Below are 24,362 nucleotides of genomic sequence, written 5' to 3' on the forward strand. Positions count from 1 at the left end.
CTCACACTGTCTCTCTCTCTCTCTCTCTCTCAAAAATGAATAAGCATTAAAAAAATTTTTTTTTAATAAAACAAACATTAACAAAAAATTAAAAACAAAATTCCTATAGGGAAAAAGATTTCCTTATGGGATTTTTGTTGGGCAAGGTGACATACCGATTCTAAATTTACATAGAGAGGGTTCTTCAAACTCAATAAGAAAACAAATGATTCAATAAAAAATAGGCAAAGACTTTAACAGCCACTCCACCAAGAAGCTATATGGAAGGTAAATTAACACCACAATAAGATACCATTATTCACCTATTTCAATGGCTAAAATTTAAAAAACTGATCACATCAAGTGTCAATGAAGAAAGCAACTGGCTATGATACATTTCTGGTGAGAATACAATTATGTGACAACTATTTTGGAAAACTGTGGCAGTTTCTAATAGAGCTGAACGTACACTTAGTATATGACTAAGCAACCTCCCTGCTTGGATATTTACCCCAAGAGTGAAACTTGAGTGTTCACATAAAAACCACATGAGAAAGTTAATAGTGGCCTTAATTGGTAATCGCCAAAACCTACAAATAACCAAATATCCTTCAACTGGTGAACAGGTAAACCTATTATGATACATCCACACAAAGGAATACTACTACTATTCATCATAAAAAGGAACTAATGATACATGCAAAAACATGAGTTAGTCTGCAATGTACTGTGCTAAATTAAAGAACCCAGATTTATTCTATTTATAAGACATCCAGGAAAAGACAAAATTGTAAGAACAGAAAATAGATCACTGATTTCCAGAGCTGGGAGGGGGTAGGAGTTGACTAGAAGAAATTTTCTGGAGTGATTAGAGTTCTACACCTTGTGTATGTAGTTACATGACTACATGCATTTGGCAAAACTTATAAGACTATACATTAAAATGAGTAAATTTCACAGCATATAAATTATGCTTCCATAAACGTGAGAAGGCTAAAGAGATTAAATAAATTCCCAAAGCCACAGTTACTGAAATGGCTAATAAGTGTCTGGTAATTACAGACAACCTCAGTTCAGGAAACAGAGATAGAAACAAAACATAATAGGACATAATACAAATTACAGCAATTATTCTTGGCTGAGTATCTATTTATCACTTGCCTGACACCGTAATTGTTTTACATGCAAGTTTTTTTTTTAATCTAGCCACCCTGCAAGGGTGGTTTGCTATCTTCATTTAAAAAACCTAGTAAACTGAGCTTCAAGGATGTGAAGTTGAACTTATATCTAACTACCCCATAAGTTTAGGGCTCTTGTGTTCTTAACAAGAAATGTGGTGACTTCCAATCAGTATGTGCAAAAAACGGTTATTTTTAATGTTTATTCATTTCTGAGAGAGAGGAGTGAGAAGGGAAGGAGCAGAGAAATAGGAGTCAAAGAATCTGAAGTGGGCTCTATGCTGACAGCAGAGAGCCTGAGGAGGGGCTCGGAATTCACTAACTGTGACATCATAACCTGAGCTGAAGTCAGATGCTTAACCGACAGAGCCACCCAGGCGCCTGGTATATAAAAAGTTGTAAGAGATGGAACATATCAAAGGAGGTTATCAAAGAAGTAAGATTTAAGCAGGGTTTTGAGTAACTTCTAACAAAAGGCTCTTGGCTTTTTGTTTTTAAAAATGTTATTCTCTACACCCAACAGTGGTGCTTGAACTCACAACCCTGGATCAAGAATCACATGCTCCACCAACTCGCCAACCAGGTGCCCCCAAGGCTTGTGTTCTTTAGGACAAAACAAAGGTCTTCTGTTGTCTTGGCCTACATTCCTTTCTAGTCTCAATCTAGATCTGTATTCTCAGGTTCTGAACTCCCAACATACTGACCCTCCAGTTTCTTTCCTACTCATCTCAGGATCCTCACAGGCCCTTCCCAAGGGTCAGAATTCCTTTCTTCTCATTTCCAGTTCAATGCTTATTTGCCCTTCAATCTGATGTCAGCTCAAAACTTTCAGGGAAATATTCCCTTAGGTAATGGATTTAGAAGAGATTAATAACATTTGGAATAATTTACATCCTCCAGGGCTTCCAATGTAGGTGGTGCCATAGCCAGAGAAAAGATAATCCAAGCAAATCCTTCTGAGAAGTGTCTTCTGGACCCAGTGATGTCATTTTTTGTAAGCCAGTATCTCCCCCTACTCTGTTTCATTCCAGTACTGAAGTTCTCCTTTCTTATCCTTCCAAACATGGTAATTTCAACAATGTTCTTATCCTGCAGGAAATGATGACTGAAATATTGGGTGATTACTGATGTTTTTAACACCTTTGGACTTCACATTCTAAAACAGGAAGATGGCGTGCTGGAAAAAAGACAAATCTTCCCGCTAAGTAGTTTTAAAAGAACTTGCTAGAGACCTTCTAAAATAGTACTGAGATATATTCTTTTCTTAAACACTTACTTTTGATAGAGTGAGTGGGAGAGGGGCAGAGAGAGGGGGACAGGATCTAAAGCAGGCTTTGTACTGACAGCAGAGAGCCCGATGTGGTGCTCGAACTCATGGAACAGTGAGATCATGACCTGAGCCGAAGTCGGATGCTTAACCAACTGAGCCACTCAGGTGCCTCTAAGAAACCTTCTAAACAGAATACAAAACAGAATTCTGGGTGCTAAACACAGCAGAACATTTTTCTTCCCAAGAAGTGAGTCAAAGCAAGAAATTATTTTCCCAGAGAATATTGGGTACAATCAGAGAGTGAGTATATAGTAATACTTTTAGATAGAAGACAGAGACTTTTTTTTATACTGATTCCTAGGTAACTTGTAATTCATTCCTTTTACAGTTCACTTGAAACCTCTCCACATATCATTCACTGAACAAACATTTATTGAGCACCAACTGTGTCAGGCTGTTTTAGGAAGCTGTGATAACTAAGTGCAAAAAACTGACAGAAATTCCTTCATACTATTAGTGGTAGACCATCAATAACAAATATATATTTATGTTAGAGGAGATAAATGTTATAGAAAAGTAACGAACTCGAGCAGGGTGAGGAGGCTAAATGGTGCTGGTAGGGGTTGAAAAACAGCTTATGAGGGGGTTCAGAGCATGCTTTTTTTTGACCAAGTTACATTTGAAGAAAGACTTAAAAGTAAACAAAGTTAACCATATTGACTTCTGAGGAAAGATCATTCCGGTCAGTGACAAGGTCAAGGAACAGCAAAGGCAGAGTGTACCGGAGATGGGGTCAGAGGTGAGTGGCATGGAGTAGGAGATACTGAAGTAAGGCTTTGGAGGAATTAACGAGGACTTAGGTTTTTCTTCTGAATGAAACAGGACCCATAGAGTTTTGAGCAGGGGATCATGAGCTGACTTGTATTTCAAAAGGATCTTTTCATACATGCAACCAAGTATTTTAAGTTATTTAAAAAGTTTTCAGATATAAAAGTTGTTATAACACCTGTGTATTCTCTCATTAACCAAGCGTTAAATGCAAATCCTGTGGCTATGACAACCAAGACATTAACATTGCTGTAATATCATCTAATCCCTACTCTATATTCAAATTTCCTATTGTTCCCACCAATACCCTTTTAACTAGAGGAACTATAATTTACCATTCAAACCAGGGCAGTTTAAAAAAAAAAAAAAGTGATGGGGCACGTGGGTGGCTCAGTCGGTTAAGTGTCCTGACTTCAGTTCAGGTCATGATCTCACAGTTCAAGAGTTCAAGCCCCATGTTGGGCTCTGCACTGACAGCTCAGAGCCTGGAGCCTGCTTCAGATTCCCTGTCTCCCCTCTCTCTGCCTCTCCTCTGCTCACACTCTGTCTCTCTCAAAAATGAACATTAAAAAATTTTTAAAAAGAGTGACATATGGCTTATACATGGTAAAATATATACATGCTAAGTACATAGCTTGGTGAGTTTTTACATAGGATAAGCCTAAATAACTGCCATCCAAAGCAAGGTAAGCTCACTTAAGGCTGAGACAACAGGTATAATCAGGACTGCCTGCCTCTGGATGAGTAGATGCATATTAAATCTTTTTGGTAAGAATAGCATCATTGATTATATTCCATCAGAGAACACATTTTTGTTTGTGTCATTCTTGGTGATAAACTGAACACGACATAGCCGACCTTCCTTGCAAAATCTACATTTTGAGGCACTTCCTTGCAAAAGCCCTTCCTTGCAAAATCTACATTTTGAGGCACTTGATCAAGTACATTAATTCAAATTCAGTGAATTAGTATTTTAAAATTTTCCCCATCTTCTCCTTAGGGCTGGGATCCTCGGAGATGTAGCCACTTCCAATTTTGCTTCCTGGCAGGGAGTTCATAGACTTCCTTCATGCAGATCCATTTGCCTCAGCCAGCAACATCTTGGCAGAACCTCTAACTTCGAAGCTCAGTTACTCCAACACCAGCTCTTGGGAGTTTTATGTGTCCATATCCCTTTGGAGCTAAGAGAAATTTGGAGGGCTGGCTCCGGATTTCTCCTATCGTCATTTCCACTGGACCTCATACCTTGCACACACAATGCTTGTGCACTTATGGGCAGGCAGATCTGCTACTTCTGTTTGGAATTGGCAATTTTGGAAATTTTCTTTCCCCCTGGCTCCTCCAAACATCAAGATCATACCCCAAGTTCCTTCTTATTAATAAGATGAAAAAGTCAATCACACTACCAAATGTTTACTTACCCTTCTGAAATAGAAGTGACCTTAACAGTTCTTTTAAGGTGGGAGACTGAGCTGAGCCTCGTGGAGGGGTGGAGGGGTGGAGTGGAGAACAGGTGTGTTTCCAGTGCTGGATTTCCATTCTCCGGACTCTGACTCCTCTAGAGGCTGCTAACCTTCTCAGTCTCTTGACTTTAAACTGTTAAGTACTTTAAACCAATGGGAAGGCAGGCCCTGTTTGGGGTCCGAGGGTAACATCTGCAACCCACCAGGCTGTGTGTCCTGTCAGCAGGAAGCGTGGAGGGTGGAGTGGTTTCCAGTCCAGCTGTCAGTGGCACCACTGAGTTGATGGTAGTTTCCTTCCTACCATCAATTATAATCACAGTCGTACCCCTTTTTCTGGTATCGTGATCTCATTGGAGGCTTTTCATTAACACCTTATTCCTAGAAAGCAAACAAAATGCTTGTTTTTTATAAAGATGAGATCCAAGACATATTAAGTTATACCCTTGAAAACAGCCAGGAAACCCACTGGTGGTCTGCCAGTAAAATTGCTCTTAAAGTGTAGGATAGTGGGTGGAGAGCATGTGACCATATCATCAAGGTGTGATAATTAGCCAAGTTATGTGTCTGTAATATGTTCCTGCCCTGTGCAGCCCATGGGCAGGAGAGGCCCCAGAGTGGATCTTTTATTATTTGCCCAGCAGCCTCAGTAGATCATGAAAGGTCTCTGCAAAGTGACCTCAATTTTATTCAACTTGCTTGGCAGCGGCAACTGTGGCAGGAAGCAGGACAGGCAGAAGAGAGAAAAGACAAGTTCATGCTCACATACTTCCTCCTGTGGGAGACAGTAACCATGCCAGGGCCCCAGGGCTCCCACCCCCTTTAGGCTTCTGTGCCTAGCTAGCTGTCCAAGACCCCTGGTGTTCACTAGTCTTGACACCAAGGATGGCCCCCGTGCAGACCAACAGAGGATGGCAGGATTGTTCCAGGACGATAGAGGGCTGGGGAGAGGGATCTCTGTGAGGCAAGTCTGGGCTATACCAAGTCCCTCTGTTCAGAGGGATCATCTTCTTTCCACCCTCCCTCTCTGTTCAACCCTCCCCCAGACTAAGTCCAGAAGCACAACTAGGCTCGCCCTTGCAACACAGCACAAATGGAAAATCCCTTTAAGCATCTCATTGCTGCACCTCTCCATTCGTGCTTTCAGAAAGTCCCTCCAATTGTCCTCTCCCCGTCTCTGCTCCTCATAGTCAAGCATCACCAAACCACCTGTCTTCTTGACTGCTTTGAATCTCTTATATTATCCAAGCAAGTATATCATTTGTACCTTCCTCAGCTTCATTTGATATTACTTAAAAGCCAGATTCTGTTTTGACACCTCTCAAAGATGCTAGGCCCTTAAAACATATCAAAAATAACTTTCCCACAAGATTTTTCTAACGGATCTCACTCCCTTCTCTCCTTGGCAATGTAAGCCTCAGCACTTGCTTCAAACCCTTCAGTGGCCCATTTCGCAAGAAAGAGCTGTGCCCCGCCAGATTCCTCATCCCTCACTCTAACCCTTGATATTGTTTGCAAAAGTTTGCATATGTACCCTTTTCCTTAAAACTGCACTTAAAAGTGCAGGGATCTCTATAAAACTAAATACATTGGTCTTCTGGAATAAAAGTTTCTTTACTGGCATGTAAACTTCTTTATGGCTTTTCAATTTTAATACCTTAGGTGATTTTTGCACACCTTCCCGTCCCATTGGCTCCTCATACAAGAGATGTGGAACCTGAGGCCAGAAAGCGAAAGCCTCATGTGTAAAGGTATGGAAATGGAGGACTTCAGTGGAGGACTGCCCCCTCCCTGAGTCAATGCTTCAGCTCGTGCTTGGAGACAGTAAAACAGTACTTAATGCACTTCATCCCACCCCCATTTGTCAATTGCAGCGGCTTATTTTAATAAAAATATTTCCCACCCTTATTTACAAACAGCAATCTTAATGAATTAACTAGTCTAGTTTACACAGAAAAAAACAAAATACCAGGTCCCTTCCCCCCCAGAGCTATTCCTCATCAGCCATTCAAGATGTTGATATCAATTGGCTTAGAATTTAAATTACAGAGAAAGTCCTTTTGTAGCCTTCCTTCTGTTCTCTTCATAATTGTGCTTCTAAAGTTGGTTGTTTGGCGATTACAAAGATATTTCATTGATCACATCACATAACTAAATGATATCTTTTAAAAGAACACCATTGGCTACTGGATAAATTCTAACATTCAAAACGTACTATATAATTAGACTCCAACCTAATGATATTTCTTAAAATCTACAATGCTCAATTTGAGCCCAAACTGTTTTTTTTTCATACATTGTATGTTTCCATCTTTATGACTTTGCTGAAAGGAATTCAGTTTGCTGACCTAATTAATACCCACAATTGGTTGAATACTTACATATGTCAGACATGGTGCTAAGCACTTTATATTTATCAACTCATCTAATCTCCACAATACTTCAGACAGGCATTATTACGCCCATTTTGTAAGGTGAGGAAGCAGACTCATTTTTTACCATATTCTGTCATACTAAAATACTGACAGTTTCTACTTTGGCCTAACTTCTTTCAGCCTTGGCTTTGGTCCCTATACTAAAAAATAAGTTTTCTCCTTCTTTCCATCTAGGCAATTCTTCCTTTAAGTAAAGAAACCTCTGATACAAGTCATCCATGGCTTTTACAGGTGTTTATATACCAGTCCATCCACATGAGACTACAGTCTACTTAAAGGGTTGTGTTGTCGTTTTGCTAGTTATTTCTGTAAAGTGCATATACCATTCATATAGTAATGAATCAATATTTGTTTCTCCGTTATTATGGGTGGGTCTCTAGGTGGAAGCATTAAACCCTGACCTATAAATGCTCTTTTTCCTAGGAATACACTTAACCTAAGTAATAATTTTCTTAGAACTCTTTACTGACAACTTGTACATGAAATACAGGGCTATTTAAGATTAACATGGGTCTCCTCCTCCCCCTACCCCCCCCCTAAAAATCAGGTGTCCAGTTTTAGTTTGTAGAAAAGCACCGGGTAATTACCTCCGAACACATTTGGGGCACAGCATATTGTCTTCCAGGTGTGGGGGTGGAAAATTACAGGCAGGTAGCAGAAAGAGGGCACACACTCTCCCCTGTTTTTCAGGCACCCAGGCTTGCCCTGCATGAAACTGTAGGCGAACCCAACCCTCTGTGTCTGCAGGCAGACTTTTCCCATGGACCACACACCACCGGACACCTGGGGAAGGAAAGAGAGGGAAGTATGAACACAGCATGACCAAAGTCTAATGTTCTTTTGGTCGAGAATGTATCAAGGTCTTTTGTTTCTTCTGCTTTTCTCAAGTGCCAGCCCCAGGATATGAATCCTAGCTTAACATACTCTGTCCTGCTTCCTTTTAGAAAATAACTCAAAACAGTTCCTATGAAAACTTAAAAAAAAAAAACCCCAAAAAAACCCAAAAAGCAAAAAAACCTAAAATTATAGTTGGAAGGGGTACTTTCCCTCTCTCCATCCTAGGTTTGCAATAGGGACTCCTTTTTTGGGGGAGGGGGAGACCTCCTTAACAAAAAGATCCACCAAAGAAGATCAGTTTATTAACATGTATGGCACTTATCACTTGGAAGAAACCAACAAAAATGAACTCAAAATGGCGGCTTTTAATTCCAGTTTATGCAGCATCTTTTACAAAGAACAATGAATTTCTAAAGAAATGACAGGACAGGGGCACCTGGGTGGCTCAGTCGGTTAAGCTTCCGACTTCAGCTCAGTACATGATCTCACGGTTCGTGGGTTTGAACCCCACATCGGGCTCTGTGCTGACAGCTCAGAGCCTGGAAACTGCTTCAGATTCTGTGTCTCCCTCTCTGCCCCTCCCCTGCTCATGCTCTGTCTCTCTCTCTCAAAAATAAATAAACATTAAAAAAAAAAAAGTGATAGGACAAAAGAAAGCAGTTTAAGGCTGGGGGAGGAAGGAGGGCAGGCGGTGGGAAGATAAATCTACAGGAAAGAACTAAGCAGTAAGTTTTGTTTGCAAGTGTCTTTAGTGCTGTCTCTCAGTTGATTGCAGCCAAAAGAGAAATTAAAATCTGCCTTTAGGTAGTAAAAAAGGATGTTTTTCTGCTGCTCCTTAATTGCCATCAGCTCAAAACAGTTTTTATTATAAATTTTAAAACAATTTAGAATAGGTATAATTTGGTGTGATATATTCTGGTTTCCTTTAACAGAAAGACTAAACCAGAACAGTCTGGCCTTCATGAAATAGACTTAGTGGTCTCAACAGGCATTGTATTGTGCTAACCAGTTTATAGTCTCCCTTAATTTTATGTCCTGTAATTCTTACAACATTATGAGGCAGCTATAATTATTAACCTATTTTACAATGAGGAAACTGGGAACTATATTAGACAACTAGTTAATGTCATTCACTTAACAGATGCTAGAAGATCCAGGGCTTAAGCTCAGGCAACTGATTTTAGAGCCTACCTTTATTTTTAATTCCATAAAAAAGGGGAAAGAAATATAGCCCAACAGATTGCCACTTCCTTCTGATGACATCAATAATTTACAGTAGTGGTTCTCAAAGTGCGGGCCCCAGACTACCATCATCAACACTGGCTAAAAGATTATTAGAAATGAAAATTCCCAGGGTGCCTGAGTGGCTCAGTTAAACATATGACTTTGGCCCAGGTCATGATCTTGAGGTTCATGGTGCTGACAGCTCAGAGCCTGGAGCCTGCTTTTGATTTTATATCTCCCTCTGTCCCTCTCTGTCCCTCCCCCGCTTGCACTCTGTGTGTCTCTCAAAAATGAATAAACATTAAAAAAAACTTTTTTAGGGGTACCTGGGTGGCCCAGTCAGTTAAGCATCTGACTTCAGCTCAGGTCCTGATCTCGCAGCTCCTGAGTTCAAGCCCTGTGATGGGCTCTGTGCTGACAGCTCAGAGCCTGGAGCTTGTTTTGGATTCTGTGTCTCCTTCTCTCTTTCTGCCCCTGCCCCGCTCGTTCTCTGTCTCTCTCTTAATAAATAAACATTTGGGGCGCCTGCGTGGCTCAGTCAGTTAAGTGTCCGACTTCAGCTGAGGTCATGATCTTCCGGTTTGTGACTTCGAGCCCTGCGTAGGGCTCTGTGCTGACAGCTCAGAGCCTGGAGCCTGCTTCAGATTCTTTGTCTCTCCCTCTCACTTCCCTTCCCCTGCTCATGCTGTCTCTCAACAATAAACATTAAAAAAAATTTTTTTTAAAGAATAAACATTTTTTAAAAATTAAAAAAAAAATTTACTTAAAAAGAAAAAAAAAAAATGTAAAATTCTCAGGCCCTATCACAGACCTGAATCAGACACTTTGTGGGTAGGGGTCAGGAGTCCACCAGTCCTTCAGGTGATTTTGACATACCCCAATACCCTGAAATTGATTGGAGGTTAGTTATCAATAGCATTTTTTCCTCAACTGGACCAGAGGCAGATCTCAATATTGGGCTTACCATAGGCATCTTGTGATGATTCCACTGTCTCCATCTTCCCAGCCGTGGATGCAATTCTGGACCAGGAGGCAAACACAGCATCCGGGGCTGAAGTTGTCACAACCACCGTTTCGACTCCTTCCGGAAGAGGATCAGACCCAACGAGGGCCTGCATCCCACCCTCAGGGGGAGCAGCCACTTCAGGAGGGTGGGTTCCATGAGAAGAGCTCTTTTTCTTAGAATTTTCCAGAAACATTTCTCCCTTGTCCATCTTTGACCTTTTTTGTGATGGTGTGAGAATCTTGGCCTCCTTTGCAGTGAGGGGAATGTTCTTCTACAAAGAGGGTTGGTAAGGTTAAGGTGCTGTCAAAGTTGGCTAAGTTGACAATAAATTAATTTTAAAAATAAGATAACATTTTTTCTTTAAAAAATAAAAGTTCAGTCTCATTTTTATTACTCTGTGCAGAGTTGGTGAGAAGGTGGGGAGGGGGTGCTGATCCTCCCCACAGGGGAGGAGTGGGGCCGGAAGGAGGAGCTAAGACAATCCCTCCACTTTTTGATGCTAAAACAGGTAATTAGAATGAGAACTAAACCTTCCACACAAATCACTTACCATTTGATTCGGGTAAGCAAATTCACACAGCCGCCTATATGCATCTAATTTCTAAGATAAGAGAAAAATGAGTTAACCGTCTAGTAAGGTTCCTACCCTTCCTCCCGGGAGCAATGCCTCCCACCCCAGGCCCTCACCTGGCCTTTGGTGCTCAGCTTCAGTTGTTGGCACCAGGCCCGCACCACGTCTCTATGAAGCAAGTTGACTGGTGGCAGTGTGGAAGGTAATGGAGGAATAGGGATTTTCTTCCGAATTCTTACTCTTGCATTGTCTTGTGCTGTCTTTTCTGAACAGGAAGTTGGAGGAGAATGGGATAAAATCAGTAAGAACTCACTTTTGTGTAGCCTTCTGAAGTGTCAAAGTACGGGGACGCGTGGGTGGCTCAGTTGGTTAAGTGTCCAACCCTGGTCATACTCTCACAGTTCGTGGGTTTGAGCCCAGAGTGGGGCTCTGTGCTGACAGTGTGGAGCCTGCTTGGGATTCTCTGTCTCCATCTTTCTCTGCTTCTCCCCCACTCACATTCTGTCTCTCGCAAAACAAATAAAATGTCAGAGTACAACTTAGTTATCACAGTCCAATCCCCATTGTATAGTTCAATGACTTACAAAAGAAGACCCCCTAACCTTCCAGGGACAGAACCTCAAACTTAGGACTGATTTGACTCTTATGAATATCCAGTTTTTACTTCCTGAAACCCCCCACTTGCTCCTTTCTGTGAGCCTTAACCCACAGACTCCAAGGAGATTGTACTAGAAATCACATTTCCGGTCCAGGTTAATGATTGAAATCTTAAACCTCACATCGTCAATCATCAGTGGTACCTTGTCCTCTCACCAAAGAACAAAATAAGCCACCCATTCCCATAATTATGTCAGCCCACCCATCAGGGCAGGGCTCTGGTCTCACTGCACACAGGTTCCTCACAGACTCCCACTGTTCAGGAAAGACTTCCACAAGACACTCCCAGAACAGTCAACTAGAGGGCTATACAAAAGTGAGTTCTAATTATTCCATGGAAACTATAAACAAGCCTTCACCCCACCCAACCCGAGCCAGCAAAATCTTGTCCTCAATTCTTAGAAGAGGGAGCAGAGGGGTGCCTGGCTGTCTCAGTTGGTAGACTCTTGATGTCAGGATCGTGAGTTTGAGCCCACGTTGGGTGTAGAGATAACTTAAATAAATAAATAAATCTAAAAAAGGAAGGAAGGAAGGAAGGAAGGAAGGAAGGAAGGAAGGAAGGAAGGAAAGAAGGAAGGAAGAAAAGAAAGTAGAGTTTCAAGTGGATTTAAATTTATAGCAGTCTGTCCCTAAATCACTGCACATTGAGATCCTTAACCAAGTAGCCAGTGAGGGCAAAATGATCAGAACCAATAATGTTGTTGGAGTTTGGAGACCTGAAGACACCAGTTTTAATACAGGTGCCTGAAAGAAGGCTTCAGGGAGATGACACTTAAGCTAGGTCTCAAAGGAAGAGGAGGGTTTTCAGAATACAGGACCAATTTTCTTTCCTACTTTTCTACTCTTTCAGAAAAGTTCCCCAGTCTTCTTAAACCCAAGATAATGAGATTTGAGGACTTGTAGCGTTCTTACCTTTGTCTTCTTTCATAGATCTTTTTTGTTTGGTCCCGTTCACTGAGGTTCTTGGTAACTTTGGTTCACCAGAAGCTTGCTGTTTTTCTGTGGTTTCTCTTGATACAGGTTGGGATTTGCAAGCGAAATAGTCTTCCCCTGACTTCTTTGTGGAGTTCTGCTGAGAGAGGAGCCAGTCAGTTTTCCCTCGGGTGCCCGACCCACCACATACACTACCTGCCTTGAGATTGCTCACATCCATGGCACCAAGGCATTCATTGCACACCACTGGCAGTATGGATTCTCCTGTGGCAAATCTTCTTAATATCCAGGTTTACTTATAAGACGGGGAAGCAATGATGGGGAAACGGGGGAGCTACTTTTAAAATATAAGAAAAGACAGAAAATACGGATACAAACAAAAGTAGAAGAAGCTAGGCTCTTTACTGGGGGTGGGGGCAGCCCTTGTAATACCCACCCTATCCATTATCTCTCACCTGAAGATATTCTTCCCCCATTCCTCTATTTTCGGCCTCTTCCGAAGAAAGTTTCCCCTACTATTGCCAGAAGGATTCTATATACTCATTCAGTGGTTTCTGTGTTTAGCCTGAAGATATACAAATGTCTTTAATTCAGCATATCAGCCTCTCCATTGCCCCAAGGGCCAGAGAATTCCTTTCCAGTCTGTTTCTGTTGGCCTGATGGGTTATCACTCACTCCACCTCAGTCTTTTTTTTTTTTTTTTAAGTTTTATTTATTTTTGAGAGAGAGAGAGAAAGAGAGAGAGACAAAGTGTGAGCAGGGGAGGTGCAGAGAGACAGGGAGACACAGAATACAAAGCAGACTCCAGGTTCTGAGCTGTCAGCACGGAGACCGACAGGGGCTTGAACTCCTGAACCACAAGATCATCACCTGCACGGAAGTCTGAGGCTCAACGACTGAGGCACCCAGGAGCCCCTCCACCTATCTTCTAATCACATTCCTAAATCTTTCTCTCTTTCAGAATCTCACTTCGAGTATTCATTCCTCTGGAAACCCTTTCTAACCTTTTCAGACCAAGTCAAATGTACATATTGCCTCATTCCTCCCACTTACCAGTTGCAGTTTTACACTTGCTTGTGTGATCTGGTCAATGCTTGTTACTCCATCTGATTATAAGCTCTATAAGGGTAGAATTTCTTTCCCTTTCATCACAGGCACTCAGTAAATATTGGTTAATTGAACCAAAAGAAACAACAGTAGGAATATAGTGATTTGAGAGAGAAACTAACATTTTTTGAGCCTCTACCTTACTAGGGTGTTGACATGTTTCTTATCTTCATTTACTCCTCACAACAAGCTGGTAACAATTTATTACTTTGTTTTTCGGACACAGAAGTTGAGGCTCAGAGGCCGCGTAGTTTAGGACATGCAGGAAGGCACTTCACATAGACAAGAAAGCCTGGATTAGCTCCTAAATCTCAATCTTTTCCAGCATCCCCAAGGAGGGAGTACAGGACAAATTAACATTTGTATGCTATTTTACATCTGTATAGCAACTACACATTCTTATTCAAATTTCACTTTGGCACAGCCTTACGCAAGCGACTCACTTTGGGGCCTCGCAAACCTCTCAAAATGGCAAGGGCAAAAATGATGGTTCCAAAGAAAGAGACTCTAGAGAGTGCTCAGGTTTCCCTGGCACGCAAGTTCGATGCTTCTGGAAGTCTTAAACCTCTCTACCTCTAATTTCCGTCTGCGGGGCTTGTCAATATATCTGGCTTCTGATTATCTGCTAGCCCCAGTGACCCTGGGAAAAGACAACTTCAGACCCAGCACTTTTGGTTGGAGACTGATGTCTGTTGAAGGCAAATTAAACGATCTAGTTCTCTCCCAACCTCAGCTCAATTACCTCTTCCTAAAGTTTTCCCCTCACCTCCCCTTTCCTCCTGCTACCACTTCCCTCCAGCCCTGCTACTTAATTCTTCTTTTGGACAGGATAAAGCACCTTTTCAAACCCAAACAGGAAACCCCATTTCTTACTGTCTCCTCTCCCCAATATACCAGGCTGCGATCATCATTTAGAACTTGACCGCGTTTTTTCGTTTTTTAACAAGAGGAGAACATTCTAAGGCACATTCTTTTCTCCTCATAATTAGGATCAAATATGCTCAGCAGGAGAGAGAAATATATGAGAAGACTCTCAAAGACAGATAGAAACAAACCCAGTAAAATTGTACTTACCTTTTTGCCTTTTGCTTTCTCCATATCCAAAGAGAAGTCAAGGTTGACAAAAATAAACCCTTAATTCTGAACCGGCCCTGGGCCCAAGACTCTTTTAAAAGTCTCCTCCCACTCACTGTCACCCAAGGGCGGTCTTCTTTTTCTCCTCCCCTCCCCCCTCCCCCATAATTTGTGAATGCCGATATTCATGAGTTGACTCTTGTATGAATTAATAATACCATTCCTATCCACTTTCTGTGAGCTTTTTAACATAATCAATTACAGAGTAGTTCAAGAGACTTTAGGAAACTGACAACTCCTTCAGAAAAATTCCAAGGCAGAAACAAAAGTTGCTACAGACTTCTGAACGGGTTGTGTGAAGGCATTTAATGATGCAACTTGTGGAAACAATAGAATTCCAGGGCCAGACTGGTGGTTTGAAGAAAGCAAAACCATCCTCGTGTTCCACACACATTTTATTTCTTAAGCAAGCTACTCAACCAATCACAGTTCCAGCTTTCCATCTGTACTTACAATAACCAGCACCTTCCTGTCTACCAACAATTAAGAAAAGTAGTTTTTAAAGCCTATTGAGTGTTTGTTATGTACCAAATTTTAGGTTTAAAAGTTCACAGCCATTATTTTATTGTCCTCTAATTTATGGATGACACAAGTATGTATAAAATTATACCGGTAACTTGCTGAATGATGCAGTAAGTGAGAGACCCAGAAATCAAGTCTAGGTGAGCTTTATTCTACCCCTCAAGACCCTAACTTACTAACTCCTAAGCAAGGTCAAGATTCTCTCTTTAAAAACAGTGTGAAAATGCCTCCTGCTCAGATTGCTTCTCCCTGTCAAACTGTGGAGGATCAGAAATGAGAAGCGAAGGGGAATTTCCTAAGTTAAGAAGGAGTGATTGTGGGAGCGCCTGGGCGGCTCAGTCGGTTGAGTGTCCGACTTCCGCTCAGGTCATGATCTCGTGGTTTGTGAGTTCGAGCCCGGAGTCGGGCTCTGTGCTGACAGCTCAGAGCCTGGAGTTGGCTTAAGATTCTGTGTCTCCCTAGCTCTCTGCCCCTCCCCCACTCGCACTCTCTCTCTCAAAAGTAAATAAACATTTAAAAAATTTAAAACAAACAAAAAAAACCCCGAGTGATTGTGGGTGGCGCCTGGGTGGCTCACTTGGTTAAGCGTCGGAAGGCTGTTCAGGTCGTGAGTTTCAGCTTAGAGCCTGAAGCCTGCTTCAGTTTCTGTGACTCCTTGTCTCTCTGCCCCTGCTCCACTTGCGTGCGCACGCGGGGGCTCTCTCTCTCTCTTTCTGTCTCTCTCTCTCTCTTAAAAAGAAAGAAGCATAAAAAAAAAAAAAAAAAAGAACGAGTGATTGTGAGATTCAGACCTCCCTCTGTCAGGTTACAAAGTCAGCTTTGTGCCTTTGTTTTGTTTTCCTATATCTCATTGTGTTCCCCAAAATGATGAAGAAGAAATGATCCTTACCCAGAATGAAGGTGACACTTTGCTCACAGGATAGAAATACCTGGATGTAGGATGTAAATAAATGGAACCAGGAGTACAGAAGAAGTGTAGCTGAGGACTGAGCAATCACCAAAGTGCCAAAGAAGAAAGCAAGTATTTAGAATCTAGATCATCTGGGAGGTCATATGGAGGTTTTGATTGATAAATATTTTATTCTGACTCATAGACAACAACCAGTAAATACTTACTAGTTGAGGTTTACTTAATATATAATATATATAAAGTATTTGAATGAATCATCTTTCTTTTCCAGTGTAAGTGGAGGTAACATTGCTAAATTCTAAATTAAGTACAAACCCAGATACTGAAACATCTCATCCTGGGCAAGGTACAATCTATAATCTCTGTATTTGTAGATGGAGTATGTATTGAGATTATGATTTAGAAATTCTTAGACCTATCGTGATTTGGGGGAATACAATTTCTGAAAGAATAGCACCGACCATTAAAAAACAAAAACAACAACAACAACAACAAACAAGTTAGGGGCCACCTGCGTGGCTCAATCAGTTAAGTGTCCAACTTAGGCTCATAATCTTAGGGTTCATGAGTTTGAGCCCCACATCAGGCTCGAGCTAACTGGGATTTTCTCCTTCTCTCTCTCTTTCTGCCTCTCTCTCTCTCAAAATAAACAAATAAATAAAGGTTAGCTGATGTTCTATATTTAAAGAGGATTGGCACAATTTAAAATATTTGAGCATAAATGGAAATAATATTGAGTTCTTAAATGAAGCCAAAAGCCAAATACTTTTGTTGGGCTTGGAGTGATGGTAATTTATAAGCAATCTTGAGCAAATACAATGTGTTTGTGTTTTGGTTTCTCAAAAGTAAAATAGTAATATATGTAAGTTCATTGTATTTTTTAGTTTTTTTACATATACATTTATGTGTAAAATTTCTTAAGAACATTTAGTAGTCAAAAGAAAAACTGTTTACTGCTTTTTAAAATGTTTTTATGTCAATGCCTAAAGTTCTATTCATCCTTAGTCGAAGAAATATACATAACTGAATCTCACATTCATTTATTGAACAACAATATTCAATAAATGGATAGGTACTACGTGCTTAATACAGGAGATACAGTGGTGAACAAAAGCAGACAAGGAAGGATAGACATTAAGTAACACAATTATTAATTAATAATATAATCTTATTTCTTTTCTTAAATTATATTTTTAAATAATCTCTATATGGTAGGAAAAGAGAGGGAAAGGATAGGACCTGAGGTCCCTGGGTGGGGTAAAAACACAGATTTTCGAACAATGCTGGGAGTGTCTGACCACAGCAAACCCCCTCAGGCGACTCCCTCTCAGGTTTCCTTCCGGAATCTGACAAAAGACCTGACTAAAAATAAGTAGACCGTAAAACCTGAGACCCACAAGGAACTGGTATGGCCCTAGACCACCCCTCATCAGGAATGGTCAACCCAGCACCCAGAGTTATCCAGCCAATAAGGGTGGGACCTAAGAAGGTCTGAGGTGTGGAGGGAAAAAGGCACTGACCCAAACCTTATAAAACAAGAACCTTTGCCTATTGTTGGGGACTTTCGAAATGTCCCCTCTCCTCTATAAAGACAGCTTTCCTACTATCCTTACTTTCTAATCTTATTTAATAAATTTTGCCTGTTGCTCATTTTACATCCACCTCTTCATTCTTCGAAGTGGCGAGACAACAAATCCTAGGTATTGAGGTAAAAAATCCTGCAACATCTACACCCAATATGGGGCTCGAACTCACAACTACTGACCAAGCCAGACAGGCACCCCTAATAAAATAATCTTTACAGGATTTTAAAATGCATTAAATTTGTTTATACATATTACCAAAACAATGAAAACTACTCAGTTATGACCCCTAAAAGGCAGAAAAGCTCCCTACATTTGGTGAGCTGCAATCAGGGTTTTGATCTCATCAAGGAAGTCGAAAGTCAGATCTGAAGAACCAGAAGAACCGAATTAACTGAATAGAGGGAGGGCAGGGACCAGCTCTGACTGTTTCCAGAACTGAACCCAGGCTGTGAGGGTGGAGCTCAGAGGGGGGGAGGAGAAAAATGTTAGCTGAGTCCAGATAGGTTGACCTTTGAATCTTTTTTAGGCAAAGAGCAGCGGAAAGCTATTGAACAATTCAAGGTGGGGTGGGGGTGGGTGGACAGTAATGACCATTTTGTAAAAATCTTTCAACTAAAATTAGAAGAGTTGGAGAGGGATCCATGTAGACACCGGAAGGTGAGTTGGGAGGCTAGTGTAGCAGCTTAGGTGGTAATGGAGAATTGTGGGTAAGAGTACAGACTTCAGAGCCAGACTGCATTTAAACCCTGACACCCTTTACCTAGCTGTGTGACCTTGGGCAAGTTATCTAACACCTTAAAGTCTTTCCCTTTCCTCACCTGTAAAATGGGAATGTCGAATATAATAGCCCTTACTCAGAGGGTTGTGGGGATGGTTAAATTGGCTCTCACATGTCCCGAATAAACAATGTCTAATGCAGCACAGGTTGGATCAATGCTAGATGTGTTGAGTAGAACACATGATAATTTTATCTAAGTTAAAAAAATTTTTTTTTTTTTATTTGGGAATAGCAGAGGAATTGCAATTTAAGATAGACTGGCTATGACCCATAGGCAAATTCAAAGCGACAAAAGGAAAGACAGCTTTTATTAGGTTTTAGGAGGAAATTTGGGGAGGGTTGTTTTAAACTTTTTCTTAAATTTACTTATTTTTGAGAGACAGAGAGAGATGGGGCACAAGTTGGGGAGGGGCAGAGAGAGAAGGAGACACAGAATCTAAGGCAGGCCCTCAAAGCCCGATGTGGGGCTTGAACCCACAAGCCATAAAATCACGGCCCAGGCCAAAGTTGGACGCTTAACCGACTAAGCCACCCAGGAACCCCTAGGGAGGGCTGGTTTGAACTGAAGTTTATTGGAGAAGAACAACAGTTTGAGGTTGTGGTTTCTCAAAGGCACCATGTTGCCCTCCCTTGTTGAAAGGATTCTTCCTTCTAACTGCTGGTTATGTGGGCTGCAATGAGGGATACAAGCATGGGTGCTCCTTTTTCAAAGCTTTCCCACTCTATTGTAAAGGAGGGTACCTTTATTTCACAGAGGTTTCTATTAATAGAGTGTGGGAGATGAATAACTATTTGAGAGATATGGAGTATTCCTGCCAGGTTTTCTTTTTTGTTTCTCTGTGTATTTCTCTTCCAAAAAAAAAAAAAAGTTTTAATTGAATAAAATGATCTGAATTAATGAGGCCTTTACTTGTGTACCTGGAGGCAATGAATCTTCCAGAATCATTAATCTGCATTTACAGAAGACAAAACAGGATTGTATCACATACAACCACCATTTTATATTTGATGGAATGGAGAGATTTGAGAGGAGGTAACTGTGGAGGCTGGTTGGAGGACTTGTCTAAATCTGTCTGTGCTATGTATTCTGAGAAGTGCTGGGTCAAAAGTTAGGTTTATTAAAAATATATATATTTGAGTTCATATCCAGAATGATTTCTACCAATTTATAACAGTGTATAAGAATACCTTTCTCCATATGCAAGAGTCTGGTATTGTAATAAGTAACTTGACACCCCTAATTTATTATATTCTCCTTTTTAAGTATCTCCCATAGTGGGAAACCAGTGCCCTTTATGGAGTTATTTTTTTTTAAGAAACTGATAAGTCATTTAGAAGTAAATCTGGAGAGTAAGGTAGGCTATCAAGTTAGTTAATAATTTGGGTTCAAAAAAGGAAAAGTTGGAGATAGATGGTAGAGCTGATATCATGGGGGAAAAATCCATTATTTTTGTTTACAAACTGTCTCCCTCCCTCCATTTCTTCCTTCCACCCTGTGTCAGGCACTGATGATGAAAACCGGTTCTGGTTCTTTAAAGAACAGGACATGGGGCTCCTAGCTGGCTCAGTCAGTAGAGCATTTGACTCTTGATTTCAGGGTGATGAATTCAAGCCCCATGTTGGGCCTAGAGCTTACTTTAAAAAAAAAAAAAAAAAAAAAAAGTTGTAGAAAATATCAGACATTTCAGAAATGTTCATCTGAAAACTAAAATCTTATATAGGGGTGTCTGGCTGACTCAGTCAGTGGAGCTTGGGGTGGTGAGTTCAAGCCCCATGATGGTTATGGAGCCTTCTTTTTATGTTAAAGAGAGACCTCAGAGTTACATAAGCTTTGGGCCCTAATGATGCTACATGAATACCAAAATGTTTGTATAAAACAGTAACATTCCTTGAAAATCTCACTTAATCTGCTCTCCTTTTGCTTCCCCCTACCTGCTCCCACACCTTCTTCCCGGTTAACTATGGTCCAGGAGAACCACTGCTCTTAGGTTTCCAGCTTCTGTGCCTCCTGTATGTGCTAAGTGCCAAAGAATTGAGTGTCCAAAGGCCATCACTAGCACATCTAAAATTAAGTATACATTTGAAAAAGAACATACCTTGGAGCTGACAATTTTCAAAAAAGCATCCACTTGAGTGGCCTGATTAGGAAAAGGTTGCTACTATCTCCAGGCTGATAATAGCTTTGAGTGAGGCCACAAGGCTTGGTAAGAGACCCCTGACCTTTATATCAGCCTCAGTTCATGTTCTTTCTCTGGAGCATAGAGACCACAATGTGTACAATTACCATGGCAGCTCTGTGTCCCTTGTTTATCTCAAATGTGTTACCGAGGACATATTCAAATGCTTTTTGAAGCCAAGATAAATTATATCTATTAGTATTCCAGGAGATGCACCACCACCATAGAGGATATTGGTAAGTTTCTTAAAGTTGGCTCTTCAGCAAGCCAACTGATGGTGCCCAAAGACTGACTAGTGTTGATTACCCAAGTCATTCGCTGGTAAGTGCCTGGGAAAGAGGCAGGCGTGAGCCTGCAGGCCTTAATAAACCCACTGCATTTGAAAATAGGGAAATAAAAAAACCAAGAGCACACTTTACACACTGTATGTTAGCCAGTTTGATAATAAATTATATTTTAAAAAAAAAGAAAAAGAAAAAGAAAATGGGGAAATAGCTGGCTCTGTGCTAATGTTTGTGATCCTAAGAACTCACCCGGATATGACGACTTACTTCCAAATGAGGGAAGGAGAACACAAAGATTTTGACAAGTTGTGGTGACTGAGACTGTTCCTTCAGTTCACAGTGTGAGGATGGAATCCTAACTTCTCCTTATCACCCACATAGTATTACTGATTTTTACCTCCTAGTGGTTTAGCAGCACTGATTCCTCATCTTCATCCTCACAGCTACCATCTGCATTCAGGATTTTATTCCTTCTCACCCACACCCCTGCCATAACCTCCTTACTGATGTTCTCTTAAGTCTCCACCCCCACTCCCCACCCCCCAAGCCCGCCTGCACATGGAGGGCTGCATGGAAGGCTGTGCAGACGGCCTCCAGGGGACATGGGGATGATGCAAGTTCCACCTTCCGGAGTTCTCTCAGCTCTTATATCCCAATGACTCAGAACAGCAGCCTTGAGTACATGAGGCTTTTTTACATAGATAACCATCCCGTGGAATTTAGGAATGAGAGTTTATAAAAGCAGGCTTAATTTAATTCTGCAGCATGTATGCATTTTTGTTCAGAAGCCTTAACTCTTGTCAGATATAATTCACTTTCTTGCGGCTTTAAATTTTACCCGACTCTGAAGTAGGGTGGCTTTTATGATAAGAATTGCTTTCCTTCTGAGCTAGAAGCATAACCATGCATAGAACAGTAAGAGTAACTTAAATGAGAATGATTACCAAATGCAGCCTCAAAGAGAAGATAGATAATACCACTTTGCATTCATGCAAGCTTGCCTTTCATCTGAGTATCTCAAAGGAAGGCAAAATGTAGCTGATGCTGTGTTATGGTTGAAAATTACGACTATGCAATTTTCCTATTCCTGAGTGTTTCCCTTCTCAAACATGATACTGAGTTAAAACATCTCTAGAATTCAATGTGTATTGATTTTGAACACAGGCTTCTCTCTCTCTCTCTTTTTTTTTTCTACCCCTGGAACATCAACCCTGAGTTGCAAAGGCATCAATGGACCCCCTGCCTTTGGTGGCTTTGTAGCATTTGTTCTCATTGGAGAAAAACATAATAAGGGATGGATGGACATCTTTCTGAGCTGTCCAACTGAAGATTCAACTCCCTCCATTTTGACTTCAGTCTGTCCTTTTTAATTGATTAAGTTCTTTCCAGCTTATCTTTTAACTCAGGCAGAGACCCAGCAGGCGAAGCATCCCTTGATGGGAACCGAAACCACCCTCTCAAGCAATAACAACTGCCCTGATGCCAGCAAGACCTTACACAATTGACCCCAAGGCGGTGATTGACCTGACCCTTACTGCCTAGCTGCATGTACCCACCCACCTTTGTCCCACATTTTCCTTATATAAACCTAGAAGTATTTTCAGCACTTTGGGAACAGTCTTTGAGACGTTAGTTCCCTGTCTTCCCGGTGTTGGCCTCACTAAAATAGATTCCTTTTATTTTTCACCTCCGCTCATTTCGGCCTTTGGATTTTGTCAGCTATGAGTAGCCAAATCTGGCCTGTTAGGGACCCCCACAACCAGGTGCTCTTGCATCCTTAGGCCCAAGTTAAATTTTGGTGGAAAAAGAGATGAAGATGGAAATAAAACATTTTCTGCTTCTCCCAAATCAATTCAATCACAGTGCTAACAAGGACTTCAAGAATGCATCAGAGAGGGGCACCTGGGTGGCTCAGTCCGTTAAGTATCAGACTCTTGGTTTTGGCTCAGGTCATGATCTCACAGTTCATGAGTTCAAGCCCCAGTTCAGCACGGTGCTTCCGATGTGGAGACTGCTTGGGATTCTCTCTCTGCCCCTCCCCTGCTCACACACTCTTTCTTTCTCTCTCTCAAAATAAATAAACAAAAAAATAATAGTGCATCAGAGACCTCCACTCAACTAAAGCAAAAGTTGTATAGGATGTGCTCAGTGGTATAAATGGAAATTATTCAAAATTAGAGCTTTGAATTATACTACTATAAGTGCTCTATATGTTGATGAAAGGCATAGAAATCCCCAGAAATACATTGCTATTGACACTCTACCTACTTTCTACTGTAAGGTTGTGATCTTGTATTTTTTGGGTGGCTTTAAAATGCTTTTATAAGGGGTGCCTGGGTGGCTCATCATGATCTCACAGTTCGTGCATTCCAGCCCTGTGTTGTGCTCTGTGCTGACAGCTCAGAGCCTGGAACCTGCTTCTGATTATGTGTCTCCCTCTCTCTGTGCCCCTCCCCCACTCATGCTCTGGAACTCTATCAAAAATAAACTTAAAAAAAAATAAAAATAAACAAAATGCTCTTATAATACCTATTTATAGGCATATGCATTTTTGAGTACTGACATAAAGGAAGCTAAACAGTGAGACTACATCTCTAAAGAAAAAAAAAGGCTTTTTTAAAAATTCTTTTTAATGTTTATTTATTTTTCAGAGACAGACACAGAGTGCAAGTGGGGGAGGGTCAGAGAGAGTGGGAGCCACAGAATCTGAAGCAGACTCCAGGCCCTGAGCTGTCAGCACAGAGTCCCACACGGGGTTCCAAATCAGAAACGGTGAGATCAGACCTGAGCCAAAATTGGACGCTTAACCGACTGAGCCACCCAGGCACCCCAATAGAGAACAGTTTTTGAAAGTTAGCCATTCACAGGAAAAAACAAAACATCTCTCTCTCTCTCTCTCTCTCTCTCTCTCTATATATATATATATATGCAAAAGGTAAACAACAAAATTTTTCCAAGGTAATTACAAATTTCACAATAAAAAACAGACCAGGTCTTGGTGGGGAGTGGTGGGATGGGGTTGGGATGGGTTAAATGGGTGATGGGCATTAAGGAGGGCACTTACACTGAGCACTGGGTGTTATATGTAAGTGACAAATCACTAAATTCTACTCCTGAAACTAATATTACACTATATGTTAACTAACTGGAATTTAAATGAAAACTTGAAATTTAAAGAAAAAAAAAAAAAAAAAAGACCAGGTCTTACCATAAAGGGAACCAAGAGGTCCAGGCTTCACATTCTCAAACAGCCTCATATTTAGACACTTCAAATGATCTCCAAATGAGGTTATCCATAGCCAGCTATACATCATAACAAAAGAAAAATATGTCAGTCATGTAATCTTTGTTACAAGTAAACATTTTCTGCAATTATACATTTTCTGTAAACTTATGTTCTTTTCTTCACTGTTTTTAGTATACATGCAATCACAAATATAGAAATGTTTTGGGCCTTCCTTTTTATGATACTGAGACTTGAAATAA

The 24,362-nt window shown here is 41.0% G+C and overlaps 1 protein-coding gene and 1 long non-coding RNA gene across 2 annotated transcripts; one reads left to right on the forward strand and one right to left on the reverse strand.

Moving 5' to 3' along the window:
- The first annotated feature begins 1,692 nt into the window (after positions 1-1,692).
- LOC122241946 lies at positions 1,693-2,352 on the forward strand. The gene is made up of 3 exons (XR_006222042.1): positions 1,693-1,778; positions 2,058-2,151; positions 2,253-2,352. It is a non-coding gene; the product is annotated as an uncharacterized LOC122241946 (long non-coding RNA).
- Positions 2,353-4,980: 2,628 nt separating this feature from the next.
- DPPA4 (developmental pluripotency associated 4) lies at positions 4,981-12,598 on the reverse strand. Its single transcript, XM_007098649.3, has 6 exons — positions 12,358-12,598; positions 10,905-11,053; positions 10,768-10,818; positions 10,176-10,485; positions 7,738-7,933; positions 4,981-5,096 (listed from the first exon to the last, which is right to left on the reverse strand). Exons 1-6 carry the CDS (start codon positions 12,596-12,598, stop codon positions 5,066-5,068), a joined length of 978 nt encoding a protein of 325 aa, XP_007098711.1. The 3' UTR covers positions 4,981-5,065.
- Positions 12,599-24,362: the final 11,764 nt, after the last annotated feature.

This window comes from Panthera tigris, chromosome C2 (assembly GCF_018350195.1).
Source record: "Panthera tigris isolate Pti1 chromosome C2, P.tigris_Pti1_mat1.1, whole genome shotgun sequence".
Taxonomy (NCBI): Eukaryota; Metazoa; Chordata; class Mammalia; order Carnivora; family Felidae; genus Panthera; species Panthera tigris.